The 23,258-nt window shown below is 50.6% G+C and overlaps 1 protein-coding gene across 2 annotated transcripts in view; it reads right to left on the reverse strand.

Annotated features, from left to right (window-relative positions):
• Positions 1–23,258, reverse strand: part of Ush1c (USH1 protein network component harmonin) — a 48,362-nt gene that overhangs the window by 19,904 nt on the left and 5,200 nt on the right. Inside the window, exons 2-15 of one of the 2 annotated variants that reach the window (NM_212521.2) lie at positions 15,378–15,445; positions 14,782–14,925; positions 14,538–14,676; positions 11,015–11,123; positions 10,882–10,906; positions 10,656–10,713; positions 10,294–10,388; positions 8,187–8,271; positions 7,225–7,284; positions 7,021–7,077; positions 6,773–6,915; positions 5,839–5,904; positions 4,393–4,517; positions 980–1,041 (exon numbers count right to left, since the gene is read on the reverse strand). In NM_212521.2, coding sequence (NP_997686.2) covers positions 980–1,041; positions 4,393–4,517; positions 5,839–5,904; positions 6,773–6,915; positions 7,021–7,077; positions 7,225–7,284; positions 8,187–8,271; positions 10,294–10,388; positions 10,656–10,713; positions 10,882–10,906; positions 11,015–11,123; positions 14,538–14,676; positions 14,782–14,925; positions 15,378–15,445 — 1,236 coding nt within the window. The remainder of the gene's footprint in view (positions 1–979; positions 1,042–4,392; positions 4,518–5,838; positions 5,905–6,772; positions 6,916–7,020; positions 7,078–7,224; positions 7,285–8,186; positions 8,272–10,293; positions 10,389–10,655; positions 10,714–10,881; positions 10,907–11,014; positions 11,124–14,537; positions 14,677–14,781; positions 14,926–15,377; positions 15,446–23,258) is intronic. The other variant, XM_087556478.1, reaches the window with a different exon arrangement.

Consider the following 23,258-nt stretch of genomic DNA (forward strand, 5'->3'; position numbering starts at 1 on the left):
AGGGAATGTGTGGTTTTGTGAAACCCAGCAGCAAGATTCTGCTCTTTGGCCCACTTTCCCCCACCTGATGAGGGATCTGGGGCAAAGTGGGCTAGAGACCACCTGTGTCCCACCCTGACTCCTAAGGTCAAGGTCACCATTGACGTCTCTTCCCAGAACACTGGCTTCTGAACTTCGTGCCAGAAAACCATCAGGATGGTCTTTGTGGAAAGACATGCTTTTCTAAGTCACAGAGGCGGACACAAACACAAAGAACCATGGAAAGGAAGAAAAGTGCTCCCTCGGCTGAGGCCCGCTTTCCACATCTAAGAAATGGCTTCAAACAAAAGGCAGCCTGAGCCTCTGCCTGGAACTGCTGCCAGAAAGAGCCAAAGTATCTCACGGCACAGACCACAGCCCCTCTATTAACACCAAAGAAAGACAGCCATTCTGGAAGGTTCTGGAAGGGCAGTTGTGGGGATAAGCTTCCAGAAAGCAAATCCCCAGCCCAGGTTGGATAAACAAGGCATAGTGTCCTTGCCCAGGCAATAGCGCAGTGGGGTAACACCCCAATCTGAGTCCTCAAGGTTCAGAGGTGATAGCCCATGCTCAGCTCTCTTTGCTGGGCTGGCTGTGGAGCTCAGAGTTAGAGCAGGCACACCAGCTCAGTGGCTGATGTGGGAAGGGGTTAGGGAGTCAGTATTATGGGAGAGGCCAGAGCAGTAGGGTGGGAGGCTTGGGTGGGCCATATGTAAATATTTGAGCCAGTGGTTCTTCCGTTTGGGCACGTGCCCAATAAATTTTCAACCCAGGCATACATCTTGTCCCTAAAGTTTAGTACTCAGTGCATGGGCCAAGCAGAAGCCGGGAGCATCCTCACAGACCCCCAAGTGTTCCCACCATGGTCCAGCTCTTTCAAGCTGGTGTCTCCACTATATCCGAAGGAGATGGGCAGAGCAAGCAGGGCAGCCAAGCCAGGGAGCAAAGCGAGGGCGCCAACCTGCTGTCTCTGCTTCTTCGTGCTTCCATCCAAGTGGTCAGCAGGCTCCACTCCCTGATCATCTACCCAGGGGAAAAGAGGGGCAAGCCCATAAACCAAGAGGCTTCAGAAAGGGAGCTGTCTAGGCATCTGGGAACCCGTGACTAGTTGTCTCCAGGAAGCAGTAGAGTCAGGGGCAGCAGCAGGGCTCAAGAGCCTCCAGCAAGGTTTCCTTGCTCTGGTGTGGACACACAGTGCTTTGAACCTCAGTGGCTTTAACTCTTCTGTCTGTAAAATGGGCTAACAGTAGGGTTCCCTGACCTGGCATCAGCATGAGAACTGTTTTGCAGGGTGAAGGGTTGAAAGTTGAGAGGTGCAGGGAGAAGGCTGGCCATCTCTGAGCATTATCTACTTCTGGAGGAGAAGGGCTTTTCATGGGCGAGTGGATCTTTTTACTTCTCCCCTAGGGCTCTGCATCTTCTGACTATGTGGACAGCAGGTGAAGGCTGGGACTCCCAAGAAGGTGACAAACACAGGGCGTGTGCTGTTAGAATAACAGGAGTCTCAACACCGGTGGAAAAGCCAGCTATCCACTCCAATTATTTACAACCTGGATCCTGACCTCCCTAGACGCCAGCAGGAAATACAGAAGCCTGCCTGTGAACTCTGTTTCGATATTTCATAACGTCTCCTCTCAGGCTGTGTGTTCAGTTGCTTTGCTGTCAGCTCCAATCACGTACTAGACAAAGGCACACAAATGCTTAGGGAAGACAATGACGGCACAAAGAATTGCTTGGCTTGGGAAAAAACGAACAACCTTCCATCAACTTTCAACTCATGGGTCTGTTGGGTGGGCAATAACTGAGGGTGTCCTTGAAAGAAAAGGGACCAGTGAGGCCTCATTTAAACCTCTCATCTTGTAGCTAAGGAGAGGAGTCTTTCATGAAAAAAAACAAAACCTGTCCTTCCTCACACCCTGCCTTTAAGCTAACGAAGGGTCTTTTAGGCATCTCTGTGATGGTACATCCTAGTTCTGAAGGTTGGGGAGTGTTGGGTGTGGCTGGCCAGCCATGGATGGGTGGCTGAGGCAGCTGTCATGGCCCCATGGGGGACCAGGTTTGGGAGAGCTGCCAATGCTGTCTACGTGGCCTAGATGCTTAGACTGCTTCTTGTCCTAGGATCTGGATGTCCCAGGCTCCTCTCTGGTTGCTCAAAAAAGGCAGAGCCCCTTCCTCACAGGCAGAGAAGTCTGAGTCACATCTAACTTTCGGGCTAACTGGGTCTAGAGCTGAAGGGAGGTCAAGGAGGAGCTGTCGGGGAGTTTCTGCTGGCTCTGCACTGTTCTCTTACCTCTGTGGCCTTCCATGGAGGGGGCAGGTGAGAAACAGAATGGAGCTTCCCAGAGACCTGGCTGCATTTGTGGACCAACCCAGAATACTGTCATATATAAATCCTGCCAACTTGACAAGACACCTAGGAGACAAAGTCCTGGGCGTGCCTGCTCCAGATTGGGTTAGCTTAGGTGGGAAGTCCCATCCGTGTGTGTGTGTGTGTGTGTGTGTGTGTGTGTGTGTGTGTGAGAGAGAGAGAGAGAGAGAGAGAGAGAGAGAGAGTGTTGTGAGAGTGAGTGCTTGTATAAGTGTGTGTGTGAGTGTGTGTGAGAATGTGTGTGTGTGTGTGTGTGTGTGTGTGTGTGTGTGTGTGTGTGTGTGTCTTGACTATGGCCAGCAGCCTCCTGCAGTGAGAGTGAACTGCTCCTTCCCTAACTTGTTTTGGTCACAGAAATAGGAGAAGGAACAAACACAGGGCTAATGCCTGCATGTGAAGACAGATGGCTGCAGCAGCCATCCCAGGTGGGTGTAGGACTCAATCATCAATTTGAGCTTGGGTTCTGCCTCAGGATAACATAGCCCGAGTAAAGGGGAAACTCTTGTCCTTTTATTCAGGAAAATTAAAAGGCATTAAATGGATACCTAGGCTTGTGAAAGGGCTTTTATTTCCCACAATCCCTGAGTCTGTGAAGCTGAGACCTAGTTTCTGGAAGAGTACCACACTAACTCAGATTACCTCTGTGACGGGCAATTAAAATCGATTTCTCTCCTTCTGAAGCTCCCGTTTCACGCATAAGAGAAACTAGCTCCTGTCTAAACTACGGATTATTCTCTGGGAATTTATCTCAGGCTACATCCTCAGCAAATACAGACTAGCATGGGGAGGCTGGATGAGAGGGTGCTTTGTCGTCCTTGAGAGATGAGACCTGTCCCCTGCTGCCAGGAAGGAACGCCCTCGGGGAGAGTGAAACGGAAGAATCTAGAAGTCCTGCACAGCTGTTCTGTTATTGGCAAAGGGGTTTTCCTATAAGGCACAGGTAGGAATCTTGAGTTGAGTGAGTTAGCTAGAGCCCATCACAATGGTTCTGGGGTCCAGGGATACTCCCATCTGGAGGTTCGTTCCCAGTCTAGGGCTGAGCACAATAAGGTTAGAGAACCTACCCATGTCAATTATAAATAGAGATAGGGTATGGGAGTGGAAACCCAGTCAGGAACGAGGGTCTCGTGATGGCCATGGATTACACTGTTTGGAGCCCCTCTCCTCCACCACCTCCTGATGGGTGGGACTGAGAGCAGGTGGGCGTGGCTGAGAGCAGGTGGGTGTGGCTTAGAGCAGGTGGATGGAGCTGAGAGCATGTGGGCGTGGCTGAGAGCAGGTGGGTGGGGAGCTTCTGTGGGTGGCCTGAACTGAACCTGGAGGAACACATGACTGCTAAAGTGGAGATGGTAAGGGCAGGGGCAGTTTAGGCCCAGCATGACACAAGCCCCAGACTTCAGTGGGTACATGGGGGTCTCATGCTCCTTCCTCTGCCTCCATCCTCAGAATGCCAGTGGGAGGACAGCTGCCCACATGCAGGCATGTAGGTGATGGGGCACTTTGACCAGCTCCTTCTAGCTGTCTGTCAACTTTGGACCACCAGAGATCTACCCTCTCTTTCTCGATGCTGGTTTCAACCCAGCCCAAGTTTAGAACCAGTCCAGAAGACACTATGACATCCAGCAAGCTCAGGTAGTCATCTTATGAACCAACCCAACATCCACCAAGCTCTCTGTCCCCTCTGTACATCCCAAAGATCTGCAGCATCTGTGTCATTCAGTATGGCGAGGGAGCTGGTACATGAACCAGACAGGCCACCATCACCCCTCACCCCCCACCCCAATGTCTGCCGCAGACAAGAAGGGAGAGCAAACTCTCCTACCATGAGGCTCCAGCTGATGCTCACCCATTCACACTGCCTCTCCTGAGGGAAACGCAGCCCAGACAGCCCTGGGATATTCACCTGGGGAGGTGCCGATGAGGGTAGGAGGACTGTGTTTCTACCTAGCACCCTTAGCCTCAGGCCCCGGAAGGGCCCCATCCCATCCGGGACGGGTCATACATACACTTGGGCTTGCGAAGCGGCACCGGGTGCACCTCTGCGGTGATGGTTTTAGGCAGAATGAGCTGTTCCTTTGAACCCCAGTCTTCTTCCCACTGCTTCTTAAACTTCTCTTCCTCCTCCGAGATCCTGAAATGAGACCCCACACACACGCCTGTGGAGGCGGAAACTTCAGGGGTCTCTCACCTGTTTGTTGCCAGAGGATCCCTTGGGAAGGGAGGTGTCATGGCAGAAGCCCAGGCCAGGACCACTGCTGCAGTGAGGTGTCTAAGTCAAGTGTGCACACTGCCTCAGCAATGCTCACACTGCCTCAGCAATGCTCACACCACCTCAGCATTGCTCACACCGCCTCAGCAATGCTCACACCGCCTCAGCATTGCCCACACCACCTCAGCAATGCCCACACCGCCTCAGCAATGCTCACACCGCCTCAGCAATGCTCACACCGCCTCAGCAATGCTCACACCGCCTCAGCAATGCTCACACCGCCTTAGCATTGCTCACACCGCCTCAGCAATGCTCACACCACCTCAGCAATGCTCACACCGCCTCAGCAATGCTCACATCACCTCAGCAATGCCCACACCGCCTCAGCAATGCTCACACCGCCTCAAAATGCGCTCTGGGTGCACCGAGGTGAGAGGTTTGGTTAGAATTAAAGAGGAGTAGTGAGAAAAGAGGACTCCGAGCAGAGTCAGCTGGGTCTCCGGGTGGCTTGCCACACTCCCACGAGCATGCTTAGGTCCAGTGCTAAGAGCAGGCTGAGTCCTGCCCTGAGTTATGTTCTACCTTGTATGGAACAAAAGCTTCAGGCTGTGCCTTGCTCTGAGAGAGTCCATTATGCAAAGCAGCATTTTGTCTCTGGTTTGAGTGAAAGTGCAGAGGTGAGGATGGCTTGGCAGTGTGTTTGTGCATGGAGACATTACCATGTGTCCAGGGGCATCCGTGGTAGCTCCTCTTGAGAGTAAAAAGGCACCACCCATAAACTCACCAAAGTAGGCTGGGAACATATGGGTACATGGGTGTATGGAGCGAAGCCCAAAACTCACCTAGCATACTAGGATAGCGAAAGGATCAACACCCCAACCTGGACCCCTTAAAGAGAATGACACGTGGCATTGTGGTGGCTACAGTTCCATTCCCTGGTCATCCGACCATCCAGTGTATGTCAAATGACTGACATGCATCGAGGGACTGACAGCCAGGCGATTCCCACCTGTCTCTGGGGCTGCCGCTCATACATCGCTGTGAGGTATGTAATAGTTGGTGTGGGTGTAATGACAGTAACTATGGTCACGAGAAAAGAGAGCAATTGAGAGGATCTAAGCCAATGAAGCCAATGCAGTTTGTGGATTTCGTGTGATTCTACGTGTTGTGGAATGACAGATGTGTCCGTGTTTCTGACTACACACCCAGCCGTGGGCACTGGGGCTAGACCCCACACACTCACTGTTCCATCTCCTTCCGGTATCTCTCATTCTCCTCAGCGGCCTTCTGGGCGATTTCCTTTCTCCTCCTGAAACACAGACAGAGGTTTGCCTGCATGAGTCTCTGCACAGAGAGCTAACTCTCCGTGTGCCTGACTCCTGATCTGAGAGACATTTTAACCATTTTCTGCTGTCCATCTTCCAGAAATGCTGGAACTAGTGTGGGCTGTGGGTGTGGTTCTGCAAAGTCTAGGCCCTGTGTGATTTCGTCTGGTGCTGCTGGGCAGGGATTCTGTGCCACCACAGCAGGTGGCAGGGGGGCACAGGAGGACCAGCTCCCATGCAAAGGCAAAGCCAGCAAACCAACCAGGCTAATTCTGGGATGGAGGAGGTGATGTGGCCTTCCTCTTCCCCTTCCCAAACACTTAGTTAGCACCCAAAATGTGTCCGAGTTGGAGGGTTGACAGCGGTTTTGATTTGTGAATTGTTTATCCAGTTGACTTTCTCAGTCTGCTATTTCGGGGGGGGGGGAGTCATCACCACACAGGTGTCCGCAAGGCGACTTCCAGACTCCTGACCCAGACAGTTTCCTCCCAGCCTGGCTACTTGCAATTCTGGACATAGGCAGCTTTAACTTACTGAGACTCAGTCTTCTCACCTATTTAATGGGTCGATTAAATATACCATGGGAGCTAAACTGGCAACATAAATAAAGTCCTGAATACAATGGGACACAAGAGGCAGGTCATGCTCACGATGGCTGACAGGAAGTTCTCTTGTACAGTACTGGTGTCTGAAAGTCAGGTCTCTTTAGCAAGGAGAAGGCTGTCTAAGGAACAGGATGGACACCTATTGTGCCACTGAGAGCACAGCAGAAGGAGTGCTAATAGCCAAGTGCTAATAGGCATAAGCCAGTTGTGTCTGGCCTGGGATGTAAGTCCCCAGAAGGTCACTCACTGACGCTCCATCTCCTGCTGCTCCTGGAGGATCTTGTTGGACTCCATGGCCAGCCGCTTCTGCATGAGGAGCTCTTGCCGCTGCAGCTCATGCTGCCGTGCCTCTTCCAGCCGTTCCCGGTCTGTCATAAACAGCTCCCGGCCCTGTCAGGGTGGGAAAGGAAGCTCAGGCCCTGTGGAATATGGGCATCCTCTGCTCTGTGGAGTTGGTCAGGGGTCACGGGCGCCATCACTGCCTTCTGGACTCACAGCTCCAGCAACAATGGAGATGGTCAGGCTGCGGCTGCTCTTCAGGACATTCACGGCCTGTGGAGGCAGGGGCATGGTCAGTTGGGGCCTGCCACTCAGATTGGAGCAGTGCAGGCTATGAGCATAAGGGTCTCAGCCGTCGTGGAACTGGCTGGAAGCAGTGTGTCGGGAGGAGATGCAGCAGGTAAGGACAGGGCAGCTCACCTCCTTGTGGTCCAGGTTGGTGAAGTCGATGCCATTGACTTCCACAATCTGGTCTCCTGTCTGGGGGGCGTGGGGGGAGAAAGAGAAAAAGGCCTGTGAGTGTGTGTGTGTGTGTGTGTGTGTGTGTGTGTGTAATCCCTAGATTCATCTACGGGAAGGTCTCCCGGCATGCTAAACATATAGGCTAGTCAGTAGTCACGCAGCCATATTCTTTTTCGAGTTAACAGGCTAGGCGGCAAGCTCCGATAGGGCTCGGATGTGGGGGAGGGTGGGCTCCAGGCTCATCCTGGCACCCCTCCATCCCATAATGGTCTTATTGGCTATCAAATGCCATACTATTAGAACTTAATATCTTTTGCTAAGTTGTAATATTTCCTTTATGAGGTTTAATTAATGGGCACAGAAGGCTCTGGACTTCCCACACGGTGCAAGTTCTTTTGGATGCTCAGTATATAGTAACAGTCATGCTGACATTTATTGACCAATGTTACGTGCCTGGCATAGGTCCAGCCTAAACACTAACTCAATTTACACAACAACCCCAGAAGGAAGGTTCTAGAACCATTATCTTGTAGGTGAGGAATTCATCTCAAGAAGTGACTAACAGTCACAGCTCTGAGAGGACACCATGTAGACTAAACTTCCAGCCCCAAGTTCTAGGTACCTAGCCTTGGAAGAAACCATGCCTGGCCTTGGAGTAACATTAGTACCTAATGCTCAGAGCCGTGGCAGGGCTCAGAATGCAGAACGTCAGCTCTGATTATTATCGCTACAAATTTACAGCCACTGGCTGACGGAGCTGAAGAAGACTACGGAGAGGTTTAATACCACTTCTCCACAGAGGTCTTCCATTAGAGACCACTAGGAAGTCACCAGCCAGCGCTGGCTAGGAAAATGCTATATGGGAAGATGCAGCACCTGTCAGTGTGTGACCCCCATCCCTCTCCCTTCCCGGCACTTACCTCTAACCCCACCTCTGCAGACAGGGAACCAGGTTTCACGTTGCTGACGAAGATGCCAGGCTTCTGGATGGGGCCACTGGAAATGCTGTGGGAGGCAGAGATGTGCGTAAGGGTCTGCCCTTGCAGCGTGTTCCCTGAAGCTCTCTCTCTGTTCATTCTCAATGACCAGTCTGTAGCCCTCTGTCTAAATGGCCAGACCTCAGGATATAGGTCACCCATAAACTCAAGGCTGGAGGCCCTCTGCCTCTACCCTCCCTTCCAGTCCGATTTCCACTGCTGCTCTAGGCAGAAACTCCTTGTCATTTCATCTCCTCAGCCTCTCATCCAACATACCACACATGCTTTTTGTTTGCTTTCCAGAATTTTCCTGTTCATTCCTTAAAAGATTTTTCACCAGACCCCAATTAAACTAATTGCCCCAAGGTTACTAGTGCTTCTAAATTATAAATAGCAAGGATGGCTCTTGTGCTGTTATTTCCTCTCCCGGGGCTGTGGCAGACATCAACAATCAATCACAGCACTCTTTCCCACCCAGCTGGGTACCAACTTAGAACCTTTCACAGAAGATTACTCCAGGATCCCACTGTTAACTGATGAGAGGTAGGAAACGTATTTACCACCCCTGAGGGAGGGTGTAGCTCCACAGCATCTTTATCACACAACATTGTAACTGTCTGTGGGGTTAACATCTATATTAGGCAACACTGTAACTATCTGTGCGGCTAATCCTATGTTAGATTGCCATCTCCCAGAAAAAAGGGAGAGTTAAAATTTTACTTTTTTTTTTTGTTGTTGTTGTTGTTTTTTTATCTCATTTAGTTCAGACTAGGATCAAACACTATGTAGGTGAGGTTACTTAACTTTGGGTGCCTGGTCTTCCTGCCTCCATTTTTCAAGTGCTAGATTTACAGGCGTGCACCAGCACGCTCTGTCCATATAGTGCTAATGGCCTTGGTGTATGTTTGTCAAGCACTGAGCCAGCTAAGCTATATCCTCACACCCAAGGACAGACATTAAAAGCCATTTATGGAGACAGACGCGGTGGTCCACACCTTTAATTCTCAGCACTTGGAATGTAAAGTCCAGCAGATCTCTGTGAGTTTGAGGCCAGCCAGGGCTGCACAGTAAGGCCCTGTCTCAAAAGCAAATCAAATCAAATCAAAGCAAAACAAAACAATTTCTGGGGATGGAAAGATGGCTTATCAGTTAAGAGCAATTGATACTCATGAAGAGAAGTCCAGTGTTTGGTTCCCAGCACCCATATTGGGCAGCCCACAACCACCTGTAACTCCAGAGGATCCAGCGCCCTCTATTGGCCCCAGTGAGCACCCACAATCAAGTGCATACACACACACACAGACACACACACACACATAAAAATTTTAAAATTAAAAAATATATTGTAAAAAGTGTTAGATAAATGCAAATAAATAAGAACAACTTAATTAATAATAACTAAAATTTATCAGCTGCTTACTACTTGCTGGGTCTAGAACATGCAATGCTGTTTTTTGTTTTTTGTTTTTTCTTTCAATAACAGCACTGTGACTTACTATTATGCCTCCTGCGTATTTGTAGAGGAAGAGACTGGGGCTCAGAGTGGCCTGAGGCTCAGTCACTGCCCCAGGTCTGAGGGCTGACACATGGTCTGGTGGGGGTGGAACAGGTATCCCAGCAACTGTAGCACCTGCATCTCAACCACTACACACAGCCCGAAGCGCCTATGCGCGGTTGTTCATTGCTTTATTTTATGAGTCAGGGTCTAGCGACCCAAGGCTAGCCTCAGAGCTCTCTGATGGTGCTAGTTATGGGCTTTGCTGGCCCCTCTTATGGGAAGGTTTCCAGAACCACTGGTGACAAGAGAACTATGGCAGATGCCTAGTATTTTTGAATGATGAAAGGGAGTGGAGTTCTATCTCTGGCTCTCAAATTCTGCATCATCATCAGTGCACAAGACCCATAGCCAGTGGACAAGAATCCTCAGGAGCAGTGGCGAGGAAAGGGAGAGAAAGTGCTGGGGAGCCCGAGGTCCACAGGATGTCACTGAGTCCAGGGCATGCCACCCACCTAAAGCCTGGTGATTGAGCCAAGCATGCCTGCTACCTACCTGCAGCCCAGGCCCCGAGAACCTACTAGACTGATAAACACCTTCTTCTCCTTGGTTGTTCGATTGCCAGGTGAGCTCAAGCCACCTCGAACACCCTGAGGGAGGGACAGGATCAGGTTACTGGGTTTACATGCATTCAAGTGGCCTTTTGAGCTTGAGACCTCCAGATTAAGTACCGGACATTCACAGAGACTGGAGACACCATATCCTTGGGGTGTGGGTCTGAAGGCCTACCATGCCATGGGGGGTGTGCCAGGTACCCTAGCGGCCTATGGGAAATCCTAGGTTATACTCCCCAGAGCCATCCCTCCTCCAAGGCCAGCTGCCCAACCCCTATGGCAGGTTGGCAGGTAGTCTCTTACTCCAGATTCCGACACGAACTGATCCACATACTGCCACTTGAGGGGCTCCTCGGGGGAGCTGAGGAGAAAGCAACGGAGAAGGTGGAGCCAGTAAGCACACTTGAGGGAGCTGGGATCTGTGTCACTTGGCCACCTCAGCCCAAGAGCAATGCTAGTTCATGGCCTGGGGGCGGGGCAGACCGCAGGACTCTTGGCCTGCAGGAGACTCACAGATAGGCCTGCTTACCTCTTCACAGGGATCAGGCCGATGTCTGTGGGGAAGATACAGTAGGTTAGATAAGCTCCTAGGCCCTTGGGGTTGGGACCACCTCCCATCTACCCCCCATCACAAAGTGCCACTCCTATCTGGCCTCACTCACGTCTCACTTTGATGGACACAGTCTTCTTGGTGCGGATCAGGTTGATGACTTCCTCGTGGGTGCAGGAGGAGATGGAATAGCCGTTGATCCGGACAATCTCGTCCCCTACCTGGACACAGAGAGATGTGACAGGCATGGGGGAGAGTGCCAAGCGGGGGGGCAGGCCCACTAGCAGATGTTCCCAACCCCAGAAGGGGCTGTCACCAAGCAAGAGCTTTAATCTGTGCTCTAGCACGGTGTCGCAGCCGAACTACCCTCTGGTAGTGGAAGGCCACAGTTTTCAGTTTCAGGATGGAGAAAGCAAGATCTGGGCTGGGGAGAAGCATGCAGTTGGTGAGAAACAGAACTGAGGCAAGATTTAGAACTCTGTCCCCATCTCTTGGTACCTCGGTCACCCCACCGAGGGGCAATCAGGTTCTGGAATCCAACATCCCCATCTGGTCTTCGCTCCTCCCTGTCCTAGAAGCAGGCCTTTGTCTCTATCTGTTACCTACACCCGCGGTGAGCCAAAATGGGGACCCATGACCCTTGACCCAAGCTCACAGCACTAACATAAGAGTAATCCCATCCCATGGAAACTCAATGACGTTAAACCAACTTCTGAATCTTGATTCTGGGAGCAGGCAAAGGAAAGGGAACGAACACAGGGCGCTATGCTTTGGTTCTCCCAGGCTCGAATCCTTTTAAAATTCCTATTATTTTACGGCAGGAGTCAAGTCTCTTGGATTCTGTAAACCGTAGTTTCTTTCATATAAAACAGGGAATACCATGGAGTTAATGAGGGTTAAACAAACATATGTGTAAGTGTGTAAGGCCAGCCAGTACGGGGCCCACAGCAGGTTCTTAATAAACAGTTGTTATTATTAGAGGCCTTCAAAGAGGCAGCGCATGATGAGACTGCCCCCTGCTGGTCCTCACTGCTACCTCCACCAAAAAGTCAAAGGATCCTTGGCTATCAACATCTCCTGAGAGAAGACCGGGTGCTGAGGTAGGAATGGGCAAGAGACAGGATAGGGATGTGAGACAATGGTGTATTGCCCAAGGACATGAAGGCAGTGGCTGCCACGAGGGAAACGAGCTCAGGTGTCATGCAGGCTGAGGTTGTGACTCCCTGATACCCCATTACTGGTCTCTTGGAGAAAGGTTGGTATACGTGGGGGCCTCAGGGTAGACTCTGAGGGCACACGGTCTCCAGGTCAGTTCCCAGCCTATAATCTACAGTTACCTCTCATTACCACCAGGAAAGGGCGTGCCACTCTGAACGGCCACCTTCTCAGTGTCCCGATAGTGGGGCTCACTAAAGAACCTGCAGCAATCCTGGGGACACCGACTTTCAATAGAACATCTGGATAGCTCCCTGCACCTAATTTTTTACAACTCCAAAGGGCAGGAACTCGTGTTCCTGCTCTGCATAGAACCCGCCAAAAGGTCTTTATGTGGGACCACAGTGAAGAGACAGGGGATCAGGGAGGCGAAGTGATTTGTTCAAAGCCACTCAGTGAGTGAGGAGGCTGCTGGGATGTCGTCAGGACTCCAGGACAGACAACACACGTCGGCTTTCAGGTGTCTGGGAAAGGAGGCTAGGTGGCCAAGCCTGGGTGCAGTTCCTTGCGTGTTGCCTGCTGTGGAGTCCTGCCTTTTGTTCAGAGCCCTGGAGTCCCACAGAAGGCAGGGATTACTCTGTACGTCTTACAGCAGGGAGAGGGAAGGCAGGCAGAACCATTTTCTCCATAAGTAAACAGCCAGTTACATGCTTACATCAGTAAAGGACACAGTTAAACATAAGGAAGGTATGAAGAATCCTTAAGTATCCAGGAAGGGACAGGAGCCGTGTGGCTGAAGTCCCAGGACTAGGACCTGTTGGAGGGTTCAAGCCCCTGCAGGGCCCCCTGCGTCTCAGGGCAAATCCCTCTTGACTTCTAGAATCTTCTCTGTGCTGTCCCCCAGCACGAGAAACTTGATGGCTTGGTCAGTGGATGAAGGTGATTTTCTCCTAGCTCCTCCTGAGTGGAGTTCCCTGTATTGCTACCACAGGAACTTCCCAGGGACCCTAGTCGGAGTGATTCCCCCATGGCCCCTGGATAGGGTTGCAGGATCAACTTCCCTCTACTCCTTGCTCTACACAGAACCCTGCAAAAGAGTCTTTGTATGGAGCTCATAGTAACATGACAATCTGAGGGACAAAGAAAAGATGGGCCCCACAGCCCCGGAAAGGGGAGCGCTATTTCATAAGCCTGAGAAGCAGGTGGGAAGTTGGATGCCTGGGTTTCCTGAGCGTGCCCTGATGCCCTCCTTCATGAGGCTCTGCAGGGAAGCGCTTGTCCTCAGAGGAGTGCTTGTGCTGGAAAAAAGGGGGGCCCAGCCGTCCCTAAAGGGGGAACTCATTATGTTCTCTCCTCTGGCCGTGTTTCTGGGCTGGAAAATGTGCCACGGAGGGAAAGAACAATGAGAGGGCTGAAATTTCAGATGCCACCCGGAGCCCTGAGACACGGATTGCGAACAAAGCCTTGACTGTCAGCTTGCTGTCCCCACCCCCTCCTCCTTGGTCTCGCACCATTAGCCCTAGAGCCCCCTGAAGCCCCTGGCTCGTCCCCCGGTGGGGATGTTGATAGCAAAATCTCTGGAACTTTCTCTACCTGGATAGACAAAAACAGCCTTTAGTCCTGGAGGCCTGCCTACCTCTGCTTAGACAGGGACGTGGGGAGGAACTGCAGGGGAGAAGCCTGGGGTGCTGACTTGGCTCCAGGAGACCCAAGTTCAAAGCCTGGCTCTGCTGCTCATTGGCCCCTGCCCTTCTGTGAACACTCTAGAGTGGGGCTGACTCGTGTGATGTGTACTGACTCGTTGGAGGTGGTCATCAGGTCCCCGCTCTGTATGGATCTGTCAGTCTCACAGCCCTGGTGTATCAAGAAGCTGTGGTGACTGTCTCATTTACACCCCTGCTTTTCCAACAGCCTGATACGGCTTTACAGAGGGGGGAAAGTGAGGTCCAAGGCCAGGAGTAGAATGGGATGGTCCAGAGGCAGTGTCTGTCTTCATAGACATCAGTGCATTAGACTAAAAGGTGGCCGTACCAAGCTGCGGGTGCCCGCCTTAACCCTGCTCCTCCTTCAGGAAGTAGGAGGTTTGGGGAGGGGCTCAGTAGCAGTATCAAGAAGCAGCAGTCAGGCTCTTGACTTGACTCAAGAAAGCAGGCAAGGGCCGGATAGAGATTAGTGGTGGAATGTTTATGTGTGAGGGTAGACACAGATACATAGACACACGGACACACTCAGTTTAGTGGTGGAGTGCTTGCCTGGTATGCATGAACACACACAAACACACACACACAACATACACACACACACAGAGAGAGAGAGAGAGAGAGAGAGAGAGCATTTTCTGTATTCTGAAGGATTCCAAACACTCCCTTCCTTCCTCAAAGGCTTAAGAAAATGTGTGTCCACATTGTAACACAGAGTGGATCAGGAGGAGACAGGGCATTTGAGGCCCTGGCCCCATTCTACTGGCTCTGTTGACTTACCTGCAGCCCAACGCTGTCTGCCTGGCCACCTTTGATGAGATGGGAGATGAAGAGCCCACAGCCAAATTCCAGGCCTCCACGCACGCTGAGGCCAAGGCCCTCTGGGTGCAGACGGTCCAAACGCACCTCCTTCAGTTTCCTGTTACAGTCATGGGGGGGTTGGTTATGGTCCAGCTCAGGCTAACCCTGTGTTCCCAGGCTGGCCCCTCCCAGGCCTGGCCTCTGACTTGGGGACTGGATGCACCTGGAGCGTCGGGGTGTCAGCTGGTCATACTCCACCTGGTGCTTCAGTGGGATCAGGGGCCGGATGGCGTCGAAGAGTGGCAGGCGGTTGGGCTCATTGATGACCAGCTTCAGGTCTCCCACGAGCACAGCCACGTCCATGGTCCTTTAGAGATGTCAGAGGTTGGGTGAGTGGCTATGACCTTTGTCCCACCCCTGCACTGCTGGGCCTTAGCAGAGTTTATAAACAGGCACTGAAAATCTAAAGCAAGTTGGGTGACCAGAGACCAACAGATGTAGTGGCATGGGGACAGCTACTTCTTGTTCTCTCTGAATATTCATATCCTCTTGAACCTATCTGGGTAGCTGCCCTATCAGACTGGGAGCATCCCGAGGACACAGACCAGTCCTTCTTGCTCACAGTATACCCTGAACCCCAGTCCAGAGCCAAGTAGGAACTGTTCATGTAAACGCACACAGAAGATGCGAGCAAGTAAGAGCAGCTTATATGTGCGTCCTCAGGAGCACGGAGCACGTGCTGTCTTAGGACATTACCCACTCTGGGTTCCCATGGCACAGATGGCCTGCCTGGGCTTGGCGACGCAGACACACACTTACTGGTGATACATCCGCAGCACGTCATAAAGATAGTCCTTCTCCGCGTCATTTTCAATGAGAAAATCCACCTGGAAATTCCAAGGAGCAGAATTAGAGCTGCAGGTCCCCTGTGCACCCAGCATGCTCACATCCATGAATAACCCAGAAGCATCTTATCCCCAGACAAGGTGATAGAGGCACACACAGGTTGAACGCAGATGTGCACACATGGACCCCCGCTCAACAATGGCATACTCCCATGTCACTGCTGTCACACTCACGGCTGTGTCACCAGTGTCGGGACGAAGCCTACAGTCTCACCTGATGGTGGCTGTAGTGGCGGATAAATGCTTTGAGGAAGGATTTGGGCCACTCACTCAGATAACACATCCCACCTAGCAGAAGCACCTTATTGTCAAATCTCTCTGTGCTGCCCATGCACTTGGCCCTGTCCTGACCTGGGGTTCTGTCCACTATTCAGCCTCCAGGCCACTCCTCTATCCCCAGTGTCCCCCCCAGGGGGAGGATTAGGTTACAGCATTCTGGCTTTTGCTGACGTCAATAGCTAGGGCTCCAAGGTCATGTACAGGAGCTGTTTCAGTAGCACCTCTGTTCCTGGGGAGCTGGGGAGCTGGAGAGCTGGGGAGCTGGGCTGGGGAGCTGGGAGTCCCAAATTCTGTACTTCGGAAAGAAAGTTCAGGGCAACACTCCAAGGGCTGCATCCCTGGCTTTCTCTTTAGCCCAAGACTAGACATCAAGGCAAGGCAGGGCTCATTACCATTGTAGTCCCAGTCTCTGCCCTTCACAGGAGAAACTGTGATCTCCTGCCTTCCTAGAGCTTGGGGCAGGACGATGCCTTCTCAACCGGTGTCTTAAGGACTTTAGAAGACTCCAGAGAGTCTGTCTGCCCCAGTGTAGAGAGGACTGTGAGGCCTAGCCCTTGGGACTTTGGACCTGGGCAGATTCCCAGTTTCGATTTGGAAGTCTTCTTTCTCCTATGACTGCATTTGACTGAGGACAGGAGGAACCCAGAAGGTTGTGCCCCAGGCTGAGCTCCAAGGGTTCAAAGAGTGTGTGACAGTGACTGTGGAAGCTCCCCCAGCTGCACCCTCTGTCCTTACTGTGGAAGCTCCCAACAGCTAAGAGATGGGGAAAGGGCATCATAGATGGTGCTAAATCACTAGGACCAGCACCAGAAAAGCTTCATATATAAATCATGTCAGTTGCGTGCCTCATGGCTTCTTGATGCATGTAAAGATCCAAGCCAAGGGGTGGAGATGTAGCTCAGTGTCGGAGAGCTTAGCTGTCACTCAAGAGGCTCTAGGGTAACCGTCATCTTGGGGAAAAGAGTCCCACAAAACCCCTTCTCGATTCACTCAAGTCCTTGTCCTGGGCTGCCACTCTCCGGCTGTGTACACCCCTTTTAGCTTCTCGTATGAGCCAGACTGCCCACAGCCCCAGACTTAGGGTTACGCTGCATCCCCCTTTACTTGCACAGTGGCTTCTTTCCCATGGAAAGCTTCTCTAATAGCCAACCTACTCCCACCTCTGAGCAATACCTGATCTCCTGGGAAATTACTAATCGTTGTTAACGTAAGGGCCATAACCTTTTGGAATTTGTCTTAATGAAGGAAAGAAAGGTGCAGATCAGCTCCAGTCTGCAGTCCTCATGACTAACTGAGAGTAAATACTCAATAAATAAGTCTTGAGTGGATTTATCAGTTCTCTGCTTCTAGGCCTGGCCATGTTCTTCAGGAATGAGAGCCATGGGGTCAGAGGGGGATGGGAAATGACTCTCGCTCCGCTCCCAGGAGCTCCTAGTGACATTCGTTCAAAGCATCAGCCCCGTCTGACCCTTATTCTCATACCACAACCAGGGAGTATGGCAGAAGTGACCCAAGGCCACAGCCACCAAGCAGAGCAGAGCAAGATTCCAAGCCTACTTTCTCGCTGTTGTGCCACGTCTGGTAGGGCTTTGGCCTTCGAGACAAAGAACACCCAAGTCCCCTTTGGAACCTAACATCCAAGTCTCTAATCCTTACCTCTTTCCTCTCCACTGGTGTGCGTGCGTGTGTGTGTGTGTGCGTGTGCGTGTTATTAAGACAAGGCCTTACTATGTAGCCCTGGCTGTCCTGGAACTTAATGTTTCAGAAATCTGCCTGCCTCTGTTTTCTGGGTTCTGGGATTAAGTTGTGCACCACTATACCTAACTTTTTGCAGTTATGGAAGCTTGGTAAGGGGCAGGGGGTGAGCTCAGAGGTAAAGTGTTTCCCGGCATACATGAGACTCTAAGATTGATACCCAGGATGCCCACTCCCTACACACACACAGTTACCAATTCACTTGGTCCATAATGAGGAAGAAAGAGGAACATCTTTTAAGAGACGCTCAGAATCCTGGTGGTTCTGTTTCTGTTCTTCAGTGGAAGTATAACACCCTGTCTTTTAAGCTGAAGAGAACATTGTGTCTGATTCTAGCCATGGGTGGGGACTGGAGAAGGACAGGAGAGGGGCTGAGCTGTGGAGAATTGCACGCATCGGCTACGTGTTTAGGTTTAAGCAGAAAGAGGCTACCCTCACGGGTAACATTAATATGCACTGACTGAAGATTAGAATGTCAGGGGAGGAACCTGGAGAGGACTTGGCAACTTTAGGGTTCAGGAGTCTATCTTTCTGCCTTCTTAGAGTCAAGCACAGGCACCCTGAGATGGTCTTCCTAGAAAGCAGCCTTGTTCCTGGGGCCCGGGACTCAGGAACAGCTCTTAAATGTTGAATGCTGCATTCTGGGCCCCACCTATAAACCACACCCGACCTGTCCATTTCAGAGGGAGCCTGCAGGCCCAGTTCTGCATGGCCAGGAAGCTCACACCAACCCTACCCAGGCTTATCCACTTCTGCAGGGACATCTCCATGTCCTGCATATCCTCAGGCTATAACTAGACTAGCATTTCCCTGGACACAACAGACCCTTCCCTGATGATGCCACCTCCACCTCTCCCACCCCAGCTTTGTATTTTTGTTGTTTGGTTTTGTTTTGTTTGAGACAGGGTTTCTCTGTATAGCCCTGGCCGTTCTGGAACTCACTTTGTAGAGCAGGCTGACCTCCAACTCACAGAGATCCATCGTTTTGCGTCTGCCTCCAGAGTGCCGGGATGAAAGGCGTGTGCCATCACCCAGCAGGCACATCCTCTCTTGTAATGTCTAACTCGCCCTTTCAGAATCACATTCCAAGGAGGCAGTGTTGCTTGGACTGCTCTGAGGTTGGAATGTGAAGGCGAATGACGGGGGGCTTCAGAAATAGAGGGACCACGCACACCCCAGAAACGTCTCCAAGGAGACGCGAGGACACATTTGTTCCCTCATTCTGCAGACTTCCAAAGTCACAAAGGAAAAAGAAATATGGAAGCCTCTGGAAGTCTGGCTGTGAGTTAACAGTGCCACCATCACTCAAGCTGCCCTTAAGGATGTTTCCATGGGGCTGGAGAGATGGCTCAGTGGTTAAGAGCACTGGGTGTTCTTCCAGAGGACCTGAGTTCAATTCCCAGCACTCACATGGCAGCTCAGACCTGTTTGTAATTCCAGTTCCAGGGAATCTGGTGCCCTCACACAGACATGCAGGTAAAACACAAATGCATGTGAGATAAAAATAATATAAAATAAAACCACGTTTTTCAAATTCTATAGACTTGTCTTCTCCTGGTATTCTCCCTAATGCTACTCCAAAAATTAGGTTTATGAGGCCCTGCTCCAGGCACTGGGAACCATTCTAGGAATATAAGAAATACCCAGCACATAGTAGGTCTTGACATTTCATTTCCTTCCTCTTCTGTCCCTGTCTATGATCTCTTTCCCTGTGGCTCCCAAAGCACATGGCATGGCTGCAGATGCCCATCCTGAACTCCATCTGCTTGTTTCTGGAACTTTCCTTCCGTCCTGCTGTAGTCTTGGATCACCATCTTGTATCACTCAGCCCACGGGCGTCTGCAACGGCCTTGGGTCTGTCTCCTCCTTGCAGAAGAACTGGTCCCAGACTCAGCCAAGGCAGCCTGCTTTGCCTCCTCCCATGGGAACCCTGCCTTCCTTGAGGTGAGCCTCCTCCTCTAGGAGTCTAGCCTAAAATCCCCTTCCCAATCCCCAGCTTGTGGCACTTGTCTCATCAATCATCCTAACTCTGCTCACTGATCTATAAGTTTACCCTGCCAGCAACCCCAGGAGATAGATCATATTATTTCCATTTCACAGATGAGAAAACCGAGACCAAGAGATGAGACAGATCTGAGAATCCAGCCTAAGCTTGCTGGCTCTGAAAGCCCATCTATCACATGGTGTCCACCTCCTGTGTATCCCTTTGAGTTCCTTAGTCCAATGTACATTTATGGAGCACCTACTGTATGCAGCATGCCAATCCTCGTTCTAACTACATTTAGTACATTTATTCTTCCCTAGGCTCCCACTTGCCATAGGAAACAGAAACCCCCAAACAGAGCTCACGGTCCACAGGAGTTGTTAGGGGTTTCTCTCACACACACACCCCACCTCCACTTAGTACTAATGGTGTCTCTGATGCACAGAACGGACTGTGCTGTCTGTGCCCAAGCCCTTTGCCTTGGTGGCCTTTCAGCCTCGTCTCCTGGGGCTTGTCCACAGGGCCTGGCTTGATTAAATAATTTCATGGGTGAACCTCTCAGGAGAGGAAGAAAGGGGGTGATAACCAACTAATAAATACTTCGTGCTGCACACTGCGCGCTCCCTGAGCTGCTGTGGGGGGTTAAACGGGCTACAGGTAACTGCATACCCTGCCTTTCCCTTCATGTGCCCCTCCCCCTCCCAGTCCTTGCTCCAGGGGCTTTGCAGGGTCTCTAGTGCCTTCTGGCTTACTGCTGCGTTCGGCTGGTAGACAAGCCGGAGACCATCGATGTGAGGAGAGAGGAGTGTATCCTTGGTCTCGGATGTCTTCTTGCACTAGCCCATGCTGCTCAGATATACCTGCCCTGCCCTACAAGTCCCTCCAGGCTGGGGATGAGCTGTCTGTTTCCTGCCACAGCACGGCTGAGGTGAGCATAGCATTTCCAGGAAATGCTGAAAACCTGCCTCCAGTGTTGCCTCTTCATGGCCACGCCTTCCCTCAGTTCCTACGCGCGCTTTGTCCCCATCTCTGCCTTGGTCCCTATCTCAAGTCGTACTGGATTTTCTGTCTTAACTCTCTTGTCTCCTCCACACTGTGTGAGCCACAGAACCCGGAATGTAAGTGTGAAGGGCGGGCCAGCGAAGCCCTCCTGGACTGCGTGTGTCCACACCTCTCCCTGCCTCAGTTTCTTGTGTGTAAAATACTCACACAGTCTTCCATTAAAAAAATGTACTTAATCTTTTTTTTATAGTCCAGATTTTATCCCCCTCTCGGTCCACCCTCTGACTGTTCCACATCCTGTATCTCCTCCCCTCGACCCCATGTCCAAGAGGATGGCCCCACCCCCACCCAACGTCCCCACTCCCTGGGACCTCCAATCTCTTAAGGGTTAGATGAATCTTCTCTGACTGAACCCAGACCCGGGAGGGAGTCCTCTGCTGTGTATGTGTTGGAGGCCTCATCTCAGCTGGTGTGTGCTGCCTGGTTGGTGATCCAGTGTCTGAGAGAGCTCAGGGATCCAGGTGAATTGAGACTGCTGGTCCTCCTACAGGGTTGCCCTCCTGCTCAGTTTCCTCCAGCTTTTCCCTAATTCAACCACAGGGGTCAGCAGCTTCTGTCCATTGGTTAGGTGCACATCTGACTCTCTCAGCTGCTTGTTGGGCCTTTCGGGGGGGGGCAGTCATGATAGGCCCCTGTTTGTAAGCATTCCATAGCCTCAGTAATAGTGTCAGGCCTTGGGACCTCCCCTTGAGCTGGATCCCAAGTTGGGCCTGCTGCTAGACCTTCTTTCCCCAGGCTCGTCTCCACTTTTGTCCCTGCTGTTCTTTTAGACAGGGACAATTCTGGGTCAGAGTTATTGACTATGGGATGGCACATCCCTTACTTGATGTCTTTCTGCTGGAGGTGGGCTCTACAAGCTCCCTCTATCCACAGTAGGACATTTCGTCTAAGGTCCCTCCTTTTGAGTCCTGAGAGTCTCTCACCTCCCAGGTCTCTGGCACATTCTGGAGGGTCCTCCACCTCCTACCACCCGAGGTTGCCTGTTTCCATTCTTTCTGTTGGCCCCCAGGGTTTCAGTGCTCTTCCCTCACCCAATACCTGATCATGTTCCCCTCTTCCCCTCTCTGTCCCCTTTCCCGCTCAGGTCCTTCCTTCTCCCTCCTGTGATTACTTTCTTCTCCCTCTCAAGTGGGATTGAGGTGACCTTACTTGGGCCCTTGGCTTGTTAACCTTTTTGAGTTCTGTGGACTGTTTTCTGGGTATTCAGTACTGTTTGTTTTTGATTTTTGATTTTTGATTTTTTATTTTTTGGCTAATATCCACTTATTAGTGATTAAGACACACCATGCATGTCCTTTTAGGTCTGAGTTATCTAACTCAGGATGATATTTTCTAGTTCCATCCATTTGCCTGCAAAACTCAGGATGTCCTCCTTTTTAATAGCTGAGTAGTATTCCACTGTGTAAATGAACCACATTTTCTGTATTCATTCTTCTGTTGTGGGACATCTGGGTTGTTTCCAGCTTCTGGCTCTCACAAACATAGTGGAGCATACACCCCTATGGCACGGTGGGGCATCTTTTGGGTCCGAGTGGTATAACTGGGTCTTCAGGTAGATCTATTTCCAATTTTCCGAGGAACCTCCAGACTGTTTTCTAGAGTGGTTGTAGCAGGTTGCACTCCCACCAGTGTTCCTCTTTCTCCACATCCTCACCAACATGTGCTGTCACCCGAGTTTTTGATCTTAGCCATTCTGACTGGTGTGAGGTGGAATCTCAGGGTCATTTTGATTTGTATTTCCCTTGTTACCAATGACTTCAAACATTTATTTAAGTGCTTCTCAGTCATTCAAGATTCCTCTATTGTAAATTCTCTGTTTAGTTTTATACCCTATTTTTTGATTGGGTTGTTTGGGAGGGGGTTTGGTGGTTAGCTTCTTGAGTTCTTTATATATTTTGGATATTAGCCCACTATCAGATGTGGAGTCAGTGAAGATTTTTTTCCCAATCTGTAGGATGCCAATTTGTCCTATTGACTATGACCTTTGCCTTACAGAAGCTTTCCAGTTTCATGAGGTCCCATTTATCAATTCTTACCAATATTCCTCAAACTATTCCATAAAATAGAAACAGAAGGAACACTACCTAATTCATTCTATGAAGACACACTTACTCTGATACCTAAACCAAGGACACAACAGAGAGAGAGAGAGAGAGAGAGAGAGAGAGAGAACTTCAGACTAATTTTGCTTATGAACATCGATGCAAAAATACTCAATAAAATTCTTACAAACTGAATCCAAAAACACATCAAAATGATCATCCATCATGATCAAGTAGGCTTCATCCCAGGGATGCAAGGTTGGTTCAATATATGAAAATCCATTAATGTAATCCACTATATAAACAAACTAAAAGAAAAAATCCTCCAGTTTTTGACAAAGTACAACACCTCTTCGTGTTAAAAGTACTGGAGAGATCAGGAATTCAAGGCCCATATCTAAACATAATAAAAGTAATTTACTGCAAACCAAAAGCCAATATCAAATTAAATGAAGCAATCCCACTAAAATCAGGGACAAGACAAGGATGTTCACTCTCTCTGTATCTATTCAATATAATACTCGAAGTGCTAGCCAGAGCAACAAGACAACAAAAAGAGATCAAGGGGATACAAATTGGCAAAGAACAATTAAAGATTTCACTATTTGCAGATGGTATGATAGTCTACATAAGTGACACTAAATATTCTACCAGAGAACTTCTACAGCTGATC

The sequence above is a fragment of the Rattus norvegicus genome, chromosome 1, assembly GCF_021556685.1.
Source record: "Rattus norvegicus strain SHRSP/BbbUtx chromosome 1, alternate assembly SHRSP_T2T, whole genome shotgun sequence".
NCBI classification, from domain to species: domain Eukaryota; kingdom Metazoa; phylum Chordata; class Mammalia; order Rodentia; family Muridae; genus Rattus; species Rattus norvegicus.